Raw genomic sequence first — 12,709 nt, 5'->3', positions numbered from 1 at the left:
CCCTGTTCTACCGATAGGCTTGGGAATGAGAGGACCCTAGATTAAGAACTTCTGTTCTAAGGTCATTTTTCCCATAGAAACTGGTAACATTTGAATGCTGTGCTACATGAACACTACTGGCAGCCAGACCTCTGGCTCATTACCTCAGAATTACCCCATGTGCCACTCTGCCTCCACAAGCACTGAGAAGGAGCAACACTCTGAAATGTGCTAACCCATTCGGAGAAGACAGTCTTTGAGAGGCTCTGCTTTAGAGTTCAAAGACACAGCATTCAGAATGATGATCTAAAGTGGAATATTTGAGCTATCATTTAAGCAATATATTTCTGTTAATTATTTTAGGGGTAGGAGTTCTGACTTAAAAATATATTTCTTTCTCATATTAAGGGGTTTTTTATTATTAATCTTAATCTCCACAGGACTGCAACCAACTTTTTAGGAAGGTTTTTCTTCTAATAATGTTTTCTCAGTATCTGATCGAGTTTTTGGATATTTAGCACTTAAAGTTCCACCTTAAACTTGTACTTATCAATAAATCATAAGTGTTTGATTTATCTCTTCTGAGGAACAATTTGTTACATAAGAATTTAAGAGAGATTTGTTAGAACTGTGTTTCTTTGTCTTTTCACTAAATATAAATGCAGTAAAACTACAATAATGCGTACTTAAATATAATGTGGCCTGCATTCTCCAATGGGGGAAGGATAAAGTTATATCAGTTGAGGGAAGAATAGGGAACATGGTAAGGAGAAGACCAGTCACATCCTTACTGTTCTTCCAGACCAGCCTTCCAGACCAGGCCAACAAAATGAGGAATGTCATGTACCTGAGGGAATAACTGGAGTCACTACCTCTGTACTTGAAGTTCTAACCAGCTACAGGTCCCAGGGTTGTCTCCACTGATGGTTAAGCCAAAGAAGACAGTCACCACCAGATGGCACAATCTGTAAGCAGGTTCAGGATGGATCAGGATCTGCAGCGGGACATAGGAAATTCCCTGTCTGCTAAATGCAGAAGATTGCCTAGATCATTTCATTAACCTTATGATAGGGTGACTTCACATGTATACATAACTGGAACTTTTGAACTCCACTTAACACATTACAGCTGGATTGTACTGTGATTGTCAGAAGTTGTACAAGTAGTTAGCATCAGAGTACAGTGTTTTTGTTTTTATGAAAATACTCACTGTGAAAGAGAAGCTGCTATCTCCATTGCATACTACTTCACACCTGTTAGGAAATAGCTATAATAAAAAAGACAGACAATAACAAGTGTAGACAAGGCTATGAAAAAATTGGAACCCACAGACATTGCCAGGGGAAATATAAAATGATTTAACTGCTGTTGGAAACAGTTTGGCCAGTTTCTCTACAAGTTCAACAAAGAACTACCATATGAGCTAGCATTTCCACTCCTAGTTATTTACCCAACAGAAATAAAAATACACATTTACACAAAAACTTGAGCATGAATGTTCATAGAAGCATTAATTACAATAACCCAAAGGTGGAAACAACCCCAAAGACCATCAGCTGGCAAATGTATAAATCAGATTTGGTATATTTATACAATGGAATATTATGAAATATTGATACATGCTGTAATACAGATGACCTTGAAAATGTGACGTGAAAATTCAGTCACAAGAGAGCACATATTACATGATTCCATTTAAATGGAATGTTCAAAATAGCTAAATCCATAGACAAAAAGTAGACTAATGGCTTCCAGAGCAAGAGGGGAAATGGGGAGTTGACCACTGATGGGCATGGGGTTTCTTTTTGGAGTAAGGAAAATGTTCTGGAATTAGTGGTAAGGGTTGAGCACCTTGCTGAATATACACTAAAAGCCACCGTTGTACACTTTAAAAAGAGACTGCCAATTTTGGAAATAGAAAATATACTTAAAATTTTAGAACACTAAGTTCTCAAATTTTCTCAGGCTTACTGCTAAGAAAAAAATTATTCTGAGATTCAGCTTTGTTGGCACATTTTAAGTGACTTTATTTTATTGGAAAAAAGACAAGTGGTTGAAGAACTGATTTTTTTTTCTTAATTTTTTATTCAACTAGGAAAAACTCATTGTGTCCAATGAACAGGAAGTTCTACGAGTTCATTATAGAGCTGCAAGAACATTGGCAAATCAAACACTGCCATTTAGCGCATGCACTGTTTTATTGGATGCAGAAGTGTACAGTGTGCCACTGGATGCTCAGGTAAAACGTTCACTCATGCAGTCAGATGCCGTTATGCACAACTTAGGTGTTGTAATCGATTTCCATAGAAGAAACTTGGCTTCAACAATCAATAAAGCTCAAAGGAGAAAAACAGCTCTTACAGACTAAAGTACTTTCATATCAGCTGATCATTTTCTGAAGTCCTCTAAGCTTGGGCTTATCTTATAAAGCAGATAATTACAAAATACATGTTTGAGATAGTGCCCTTATAAATAACTTGTTTCTAAAGTGGATGTTTATACATTTAGTTCTGACCTTCAAGAAATAAAAAGCAAGCTAAAACAATACAGGCCAATTGGACATCTAAGTTTGTGACAGTGTTAAAACAGGGTCAGGCTTTTGTTTTGATCTTGGATGTTATTAGAATAAATTAATATAATTAATTTTGAAAAACTGTAGCTGTATCTTGAATAAAGTACTGTTGCATATGAATTACATGAATTCAGAACCAGACATATAAGTTACCTGAACTTTTTTGTGCTTCATAAACCAGAATGAAATTCACTGGCCATAAGAAAGTAAAATAAAGAGTACAAACATAGAAAGGATTGTCCCAATAAAAAGACTGGGAATTGCTGTTTTAAATCAGACGAACTTGAAACTTGAAACAGAGTATATAGAGTATATTACAGAGAAAGTTAACTTAGTTTTCTCTGGGCTTTTTCTCGTGAAAAAAGGAAATTAAACTAGATCAGTAGATTTCAAACTTTCTTAAGCTACCAACTCTTTTATTCAAATGAAACTATTCAGAGATACCCAAAAAGGCTCTTAAAATGAATAATTGAATCTTGAGAAAGAACTATTTGACTCTAAGGAATTAGACAGTGGAAAGGCTACTGAAGGACTTCTCATAATTCCCAACTTTAAAGATTTTAAAGGGAAGAATGAATCGCTTTTAATAACTGAAATGAGTAGTTTAACCATGTTGTTAAAGGCTGGACTAGACCATGTGATATCTTGAGGTCTTTTATCATTTTTTGCAATTACGGAGTAATGAAATCAATTTTAGAACAATACAATATAAATCAAGCTACAAGGAAAGTCTCTTGAAGATTTCTAGTTCAGAAAAGTTTATGAAACATACCTGTTTATTTTTTCTTCCAGAACTCATTGAAATGATGAAAGATGTATAAAATAAAAACAAATTATAGCAGAGCTGGAAATTGAGATGGAAAGCCATAGTCTAGAACATTAAGACATTTCTGACACAAGACAGATGAGAATCTATTGATAGTGAAATAAGCAGAGTTGGGAAATTTATAGCCCCAAGTGGGTTGTAAAGAGAATTCAAAAATAAGTGAATTTTCCCAGTAAACCCTCAGAAGACTCCAGAATCAAACTAAAGAGGATCAGGCCACACTGGCCTAATAACTAAAGGGCAAAATAACTTGGTTATACTCTTGAGGAAAACTATGGAACTGTTATCCATCCTTTTACAGCTGGCTTTAGAGCAGGTGGTCTCTCAACTGAGTAGCAGTCTATTTCATATGAGAATAGCCTCTGAAGAACTAAAGGAAAAGAAAGTAAATCTAACTTGGCTGGCTAGGGTCTTTGATCACTCATTAGTCTACTCTCATATCAAACTTGTAATGTTAAAAAGGATTCAACAATAAAATTTTATATAGTCAAAACATCTTACTTGAGGACCAAGGAGGAAGTGATAACAGCTAAAAATGTGAGTTGTGTGATTATGGGGCTGCCTGATGGCCTGGATGTCACTCTGATAGCCCTGGCATAACAGCAGTAAGTAGTAATGATCATAGCCAGTGTTCCTGGGATTGAGTGCATCCTGTATGCCAAAGCATTATGGTGGCAGCTTTACTGTCAAGTCTCAAAATAAGAATAAAAAAGGTACTCTTACTCATTTTGCAGAATAGAGAATTGAGAGAGTACATAATTAGTTCAAGATTATGTAGTAGGATACAAAGTTGCCATTTGAATATAGCCTATCTTAATTCCAAAACTGGTATTCTTAAAAGTTGATTAGAATTTCTTTATATGCACTCCAAAATATTGGTCCTGGAAAAAGTGTCAGATTCAAAGACCTATCTCCCACCTTAACACTTTTCCTACCTACATATGTAAATTTTAACATTAAAATTAAATATAAAATCAACTATACTTTAATAGGAATGTCACGGGCAAACTATTTCATGTAACATGCCTTTTTGAGAAACATCTTTGACTCACAGAACAGTAGGATTCTATTTAATAATTGAACCCAGCATCCTAAGAACTCTAATAACTAGAATTCAATATGAAATAAATCTGTTTATTCAATATGGAAGTAAACTCTTTATCAAATTTTTTAAATATTCAAGTAATATTTTATCCTTTTCTAAAATATCCATCATTCCTTTGAAATAGAATATACCATAAAAAGATATAATGGCATACATACAGATTTTACAGTGAGTTACTTTCTTGTTCTCTTTCAGTCTGATGACAGTAAAACTTCTGTAAGGGATCGCTTTAATGCAAGACAGTTCATGTCTTGGTTACAAGATGTGGATGATAAATTTGACAAATTAAAGGTATGTATGTTTAGAAGTTCAGTTTAAATGGATGCTACCCTCAAACAGAAATTGCAGCTATGTTAGAGATGAATGATTAGGAAAGGAAATACTGGTTAGTCATGAGTCCCCCACTCCAGGACACAGTGGGAAGATAAAGACCACAAGTCCATTTTTCAGGACCAGTGTAGTATAAAAGATGAAGCTACCACAGAAAAAGCAGTTTCTAATGGGCATCTTGATGCTTATTATCAATATACAAGTCTGGTTATAATTTTAACATGGAAGAATGGGAAAACAACAGGAGAGGAAATATATTTTGCAAATAACTTGTTTTAAAAGTTTTTGAATGATAAAGCTTTTGAGATGTTGGGTCATTTCAAAAATCACTTCTCCCTAGATTTTCATGATTCTTTTGATAATGTGAAATCTCATTTTTTGAAAAAACAATTTCAGAGTCTGGAAGATGAGAGTAAAGTCACAGACCCAGAAATAGTTGGCATATGGGAATACAGATAGGGTAAAACAGAAATGGCCGTGTGACTCAAAAACTTTACCCCTGAAAGGTATATCCATCTTAATCCCTAAAGAAACTGTAGATGAAATTAACTTTTAAACAAAGCAAATTTAAATTAACTCTTCTCTTCTTTTAAATAGACTTGTCTTTTAATGAGGCAACAACATGAAGCTGCAGCTTTAAATGCCGTCCAGAGATTGGAATGGCAGCTCAAACTCCAGGAGCTCGACCCTGCCACCTATAAATCTATCAGCATTTATGAAATCCAGGAGTTCTATGTTCCCCTTGTTGATGTTAACGATGATTTTGAATTGACCCCTATATAGCAGCCATTACTTCCTGGTGGTGTCATCTTAAACTGATGAGGTTCAAGAGTGTTATACTATGGAATACTGCCTTTTGACAAAAATACTGATCATATGCCTTTATAATTGTTAGCTAAAGTTTGACTAAAGTCGGTTATGTAGTAAACACTGTCATTTTATAAAAAGTGAAAAGAGTTGTTTTGGGTCTTAGATCCATACAGTTTCTAACTGAAAACTTATTTATATTGGTGAGAGGTAACTATTGCGTAATACGCGTTAGCAGACTGGTAGATACTTAAAAGTTGAGAATCTGCTAACAGCGCTGGAAGTTGTTAGCACTCTTAAGTAACAAGATAACCACTAGAATTCAAATCTCTCTCAAGTTTTATTAAAATGTATCAGTAAACTGAAAGGTTTGATTCCTACCAGACAGTTTCTAATGTGGAAGAAAAACGTGGCACAAAATTTCTTCAGTTTATTATATGTAAAGTAATTGTACAGTTTTCTTTTCAAAAGTTTTAATATTCTCTTCCTTTTTAATAACTTATTTTATACATATTGTGAAGATGTAAATCTTGTAATTAATGGTCAAAATGTATACAAAGGGATTGGTAGTCAAAACATGTACAAAGAAATAATTGTGAACTGTTTGTCTAATGTTTTCTTGGACCAAAGTTGTAGTTTATACGGAGTGTAGTAGTAGTGTGTTCAGGTAGCAAAACTTTTAAATAAGGCATGCATGTGTTTGAGTTAGCTTGTTCTCATCATCATTACTGTAAAGATTGTGACTTAGTTGTATTGCATGCTTTCTATAATTTAACTCTCTCCATTAAGTGATGCCCAAAGTAGTACAAGGTGTTTCATACTAGTCTCCTGGGACAGTACCTATGACTTACTACATTGGACATATTAGTTAGAATTAGTCATACAAAGAAACAGCTCTTTTTTCATCTCACAGTAGAGCCCATCCATGCCCCATCCCCAAAATGCCTTTGAATGAAAGTTCTGAAATTATAAATGTCTATTTTAATATTCAAATATGAAAGAATCTGTGAATATATGTAAATATGTTTAATAAATTTTATTGGTCATGTTAAATCATTGTAAAACTTTTTTACATTGCTTAAATATAATGTTTAAAGCTTAATAACCTTTGCACTTTTAAAATAAATCTGAGTACTCAAAAAGATATTTGGTAGTCAAAATAAGTAAAACAGGTATATTCTGATCAATCTCTGCAATGTTTATGAAAAACTGATTAGTATGTTGTATTTTTTTCCTTGTATCAAGATGCAAAACACAATTTTTAGAATTTTATAATTAAAGTAAGATTTCGTATGCTGTTTTTAATAAAATAATTAGCAATATACTTAGAAAAAGTCCAGTTTCTCCTATAACATTATGTAGATTGAATATTCAGGAATATTTCAGATCTGAAACCTGCTGCTAAACTTATTAAACATTTTTAAAGGAAAATTAGGTTATATGTAAAATTGATCTTAAGTATATGAGATAAAATTTACAGAACTGTCCAAAATACTTTCTTGAATTACAAAATAATGCTGGATGTTTTTTATTCTGATACAGAAAAATAAATAGGATATATGAGAAATAAAGTGATTTTAAATTCAGCTTGTAAATTGGAAACCCCAGCCAATGGGAAAGAATGTAAAAATTGAAGTTTTTTAGTGCAAAGGTATATTAAGCTTAGGGATTTTTTAATTTTTATGTCAATTTATATTTAATTCATACTGTACTTGGCATGCGCAATAAAGCAGCACGTGTAAAATACACAGTGCAAGGACTTTATTATAAAGGTTGAATATAGTATTCTTTAGCAATTTAGAGAGAGACTTTGGCCTTTTTTATTGGATAAATGGGGCCCAGAAAGGCAGAGTAGATTTTGAAGCACTGGTTTTGTTGAAGTTAAGTTTATTAAGGCTGGGAACATTAAAAACTAATTTATAAAAGCAATACTTTTTAATATGAAAAACTTAATGCAAATTTTGTTTACTTTTGCCTAAAAACAAGAAACCGGATTATTGATCATTGAAGTCATAGAAAGGGTGAAAAGGGTGAAATTTATACAGCATTTTGTTCTTACGGTTCAGCCAGAGAAGGGAGAAATATCACTGTTTGGCCAAACAGAACAAGCTGCAGAAGAGCAAAAGCAAGCAAGCAGGACTCCGGTGTGTGTGAGTCAGCGCTTTAGTACCAGCCACAGCTCCCGCACTCTTCATGACACCGCACGCTGCTTGGCTGCGTGGTCCCGCTGCTGCAGATTTCCTCTGGGAGGTGACTCAAGAGCTCACCGCAACAGCTAAAAGAAAAGTGAATACCTTCTCAGGGGGAATTATACTTAAGGAGACAGTTAAGGGCTTTTGATACTAAAGATATTCTGAAGGTCTGAAATGCTAGAAAAAAAAAACTTGGAATGGGTTATATGCCTAAACAGATTTAGAACTCTGAAAGAAATGATGGTTAATCAGTGATTTTTTTTAAACTATACAAATATCATGAACAAGATACTAAATTGTACTTAGGGATTTATATTTCTTTAAATCTTGTTCTAAATCATACCTTGTTTAATAAATGACTAGTTGATATTTGTGCATGTTATTTAATAAAGAGTTATATTTTTATAGAAAAAAATAAGTGAAATGTGTGCTAAATGTTTTTTTTTATTTTCCACTCCCGTGTGACTCTAAGACAAACACCAAGGTTGACTTGGGCATCTAGCAAAATTGCAGAAATACTCATTTGGGAAGAAAGCCTGTGAAGAATTAGCCTTCCTTGCAAGTTCAATTCTGTTCAGTTAATGAGGTCTCAATAGTGAGTTCTAAATATTAGACATGCTACAAACTACATTAACTGCAAAAATCTCCAAAACTCCTTTTAGAGCTCATTTTAATGAACTTAAGAATTATACAATTATTCTAGACATTGGGTTCAGTGCAAAATGTATTTTTCTTGGTCATCCAAAAAGTTAACAGTATGTTTTATTCTATCTGACATCCTGACACATAAAAACCCAAAATTTTACATAGAAATTGACTATTTAAAAACTCATTCACTCGTCTTGTTTTTTAAAGAATGCATTTTTATGATTTTTAGAAAATCGTTTTCAAACATTTAAGGCAAAAAGTAATCTTTGAAAAAGTTTGTGTAAAGTTTAATTGGTTAAAATATCTTATAATTCATTTTCTTAGTGTCTTCTTGAGACTAGTGTCCTCTGAACATAAAATGGAGGTACAAATCCTCCACAGAAGTAGTTACCCAAACCCAAAACTTTCCCAATCAGTAAAACCAGGATTCATGGAAGAAACTGAGACAAATAAAGGTTAAATAACTTCATCAATCAAAATAGCTTTAAAAAGTCTAGAATTATAAATATAAAAAGTGAAAAGTATAACTAGAAAGATTTTTCCAGTAATAATGTGAAGTGCTATACATATCTGCAAGTAATGCTTTTATACATGTGCAGTATCTCCATAAGAGTACAACATATAAAACTACATAAAGGTAAACACAGTCTTTGCATGGACTTTATTGGATTAGTTACACAAATTCTGTATGAAATACATTCTATTGAGTTTCTGAATTCATTTTCTAAAAAGGCTGTCAAAAAAATTTTTAATGAAAAGACTGTCATATCTAAATAGCTGAGTACCAGATAAAAAGCTTGCCGATAGCCATCTTTTTTCCCCACTCTTTAGAACTATTTTGCTGTCAATATGCAGAATGAGACCTAGATAGCATATGTTTACAGGCTAAAATGTGCCACCTGTGTGACCATCATCAGTGTAAGAACATTATCAGCACCTTTGTCCTCAGTTCTTTTTAACCCAGATATTAAATAGGCAGTGTCATAAGTCCTGACAAATGTAGAAATTTGTGTTACCAATTCCCAGACCAAGAGATTCTAAAACATTCCCATCACCCCAGAAAGTTCTTTATACCCCTTCCCAAGTAGTACCTCCTACCCCAGAGCATCCACGGTGCTGATTCCCATCACCTGTTACTACTTATACATGGTATGAACTTTATGTAGAGTAATCAAAGCAGGATCGACATATTTATGTCTACTTTCTTTCAACACAAGGTTTTGGAATTCATCCATGTTAACATTTATCACTAATCTCTTTTTACTAATAAGTAGTACATTGTACAAACCTGTTTATCCATTCTCTTGTTGGTAGACATGCATTGTTTCCATTTGGGACCTCTTGTGAATAAAACTGAATATGCACGTCATTTTTGTGAGCATGCACTTTTGTTTTCTCTTGGATACATAGCTTGCAAAACAATTACTAGGTCATAGAATATAGGTACGTGTTTAACTATACTAGAAACTGGTATCGGTTGTTCCTAAACACTCCAAAAGTGCTTCTACCATTTTCTACCCCTACCAGCAACTTACGAGAAGCCCATTGCTCTGATCTTCATCATTTGGTATTGTCAGTCTTCAATTTGGTCTGTTTTGATAGATGTATATAGTGGTAACTTGTGCTTTTTAATTTGCATTTCTCTGATGACATTAAGGTTGAACCTACCATTTCATATGCTCTTGACCATTTGTACTTCATATTTTGTAAAATGCTCGTGTTTCACTCATTTTTTATAGGGTTGTCTTTTTATTACTGATTTGTAGGAATTCTTACAGTATTTTATATGTGAATCCTTTGTCAGGTACTTTTTTTTTTTTTTTTTTTTGCATTTTTTTTTTTTTAATCATTAATCTACACTTACATGACGAATACTTTGTTTACTAGGCTCTCCCCTATACCAGGTCCCCCCTATATACTCCTTTACAGTCACTGTCCATCAGCGTAGTAACCTGTTGTAGAATCACTACTTGTCTTCTCTGTGTTGTACAGCCCTCCCCTTTCTCCCACCCCGCTATGGATGCTAATCTTAATACCCCCCTACTTCTCCCCCCCTTATCCCTCCCTACCCACCCATCCTCCCCAGTCCCTTTCCCTTTGGTACCTGTTAGTCCATTCTTGAGTTCTGTGATTCTGCTGCTGTTTTGTTCCTTCAGTTTTTCCTTTGTTCTTATATTCCACAGATGAGTGAAATCATTTGGTATTTCTCTTTCTCTGCTTGGCTTGTTTCACTGAGCAAAATACCCTCCAGCTCCATCCATGTTGCTGCAAATGGTTGGATTTGCCCTTTTCTTATGGCTGAGTAGTATTCCATTGTGTATATGTACCACATCTTCTTTATCCATTCATCTATCGATGGACATTTAGGTTGCTTCCAATTCTTGGCTATTGTAAATAGTGCTGCGATAAACATAGGGGTGCACTGATCTTTCTCATACTTCATTGCTGCATTCTTAGGGTAAATTCCTAGGAGTGCAATTCCTGGGTCAAATGGTAAGTCTGTTTTGAGCATTTTGATGTACCTCCATACTGCTTTCCACAATGGTTGAACAAGTTTACATTCCCACCAGCAGTGTAGGAGGGTTCCGCTTTCTCCACAGCCTCGCCAACATTTGTTGTTGTTTGTCTTTTGGATGGCAGCCATCCTTACTGGTGTGAGGTGATACCTCATTGTAGTTTTAATTTGCATTTCTCTGATAATTAGCGATGTGGAGCATCTTTTCATGTGTCTGTTGGCCATCTGTATTTCATTTTTGGAGAACTGTCTGTTCAGTTCCTTTGCCCATTTTTTAATTGGGTTATTTGTTTTTTGTTTGTTGAGGCGTGTGAGCTCTTTATATATTCTGGACGTCAAGCCTTTATCGGATGTGTCATTTTCAAAGATATTCTCCCATACTGTAGGGTTCCTTTTTGTTCTATTGATGGTGTCTTTTGCTGTACAGAAGCTTTTCAGCTTAATATAGTCCCACTTGTTCATTTTTGCTGTTGTTTTCCTTTCCCGGGAAGATATGTTCAAGAAGAGGTCACTCATGTTTATGTCTAAGAGGTTTGTGCCTATGTTTTCTTCCAAGAGTTTAATGGTTTCATGACTTACATTCAGGTCTTTGATCCATTTTGAGTTTACTTTTGTATATGGGGTTAGACGATGGTCCAGTTTCATTCTCCTACACGTAGCTGTCCAGTTTTGCCAGCACCATCTGTTGAAGAGACTGTCATTTCACCATTGTATGTCCATGGCTCCTTTATCAAATATTAATTGACCATATATGTCTGAGTTAATGTCTGGATTCTCTAGTCTGTTCCATTGGTCTGTGGCTCTGTTCTTGTGCCAGTACCAAATTGTCTTGATTACTATGGCTTTATAATAGAGCTTGAAGTTGGGGAGTGAGATCCCCCCTACTTTATTCTTCTTTATCAGGATTGCTTTGGCTATTCGGGGTCTTTGGTGGTTCCATATGAATTTTTGAATTATTTGTTCCAGTTCATTGAAGAATGTTGCTGGTAGTTTCATAGGGATTACATCAAATCTGTATATTGCTTTGGGCAGGATGGCCATTTTGACGATATTAATTCTTCCTAGCCATGAGCATGGGATGCGTTTCCATCTGTTAGTGTCCCCTTTAATTTCTTTTAAGAGTGACTTGTAGTTTTCAGAATATAAGTCTTTCACTTCTTTGGTTAGGTTTATTCCTAGGTATTTTATTTTTTTTGATGCAATTGTGAATGGGGTTGTTTTCCTGATTTCTCTTTCTGTTGGTTCATTGTTGGTATATAGGAAAGCCACAGATTTCTGTGTGTTGATTTTGTATCCTGCAACTTTGCTGTATTCCGATATCAGTTCTAGTAGTTTTGGGGTGGAGTCTTTAGGGTTTTTTATGTACAGTATCATGTCATCTGCAAATAGTGACAGTTTGACTTCTTCTTTGCCAATCTGGATTCCTTGTATTTTTTTGTTTTGTCTGATTGCCGTGGCTAGGACCTCTAGTACAATGTTAAATAACAGTGGGGAGAGTGGGCATCCCTGTTTAGTTCCCGATCTCAGCGGAAATGCTTTCAGCTTCTCGCTATTCAATATAATGTTGGCTGTGGGTTTTTCATAGATGGCCTTTATTATGTTGAGGTACTTGCCCTCTATTCCCATTTTGCTGAGAGTTTTTATCATGAATGGATGTTGAACTTTGTCAAATGCTTTTTCAGCATCTATGGAGATGATCATGTGGTTTTTGTCTTTCTTTTTGTTGATGTGGTGG

At 34.6% G+C, this 12,709-nt stretch overlaps 1 protein-coding gene across 4 annotated transcripts in view; it reads left to right on the top strand.

Annotated features, from left to right (window-relative positions):
* ANKRD12 (ankyrin repeat domain 12) overlaps positions 1–8,229 on the top strand; it is a 182,495-nt gene extending 174,266 nt beyond the window's left edge. For all 4 annotated transcript variants that reach the window (XM_036880673.2, XM_057504041.1, XM_036880672.2 and 1 more), the window contains 3 exons: positions 2,075–2,218; positions 4,678–4,773; positions 5,410–8,229. In XM_036880673.2, coding sequence (XP_036736568.2) covers positions 2,075–2,218; positions 4,678–4,773; positions 5,410–5,595 — 426 coding nt within the window. In that variant the 3' untranslated portion in view covers positions 5,596–8,229. The remainder of the gene's footprint in view (positions 1–2,074; positions 2,219–4,677; positions 4,774–5,409) is intronic.
* Positions 8,230–12,709: the final 4,480 nt, after the last annotated feature.

This window comes from Manis pentadactyla, chromosome 6 (assembly GCF_030020395.1).
Source record: "Manis pentadactyla isolate mManPen7 chromosome 6, mManPen7.hap1, whole genome shotgun sequence".
NCBI lineage: Eukaryota > Metazoa > Chordata > Mammalia > Pholidota > Manidae > Manis > Manis pentadactyla.
Note: the sequence above shows the minus strand (reverse complement) of the source record. Positions and strands in the feature narration are given on the sequence as shown.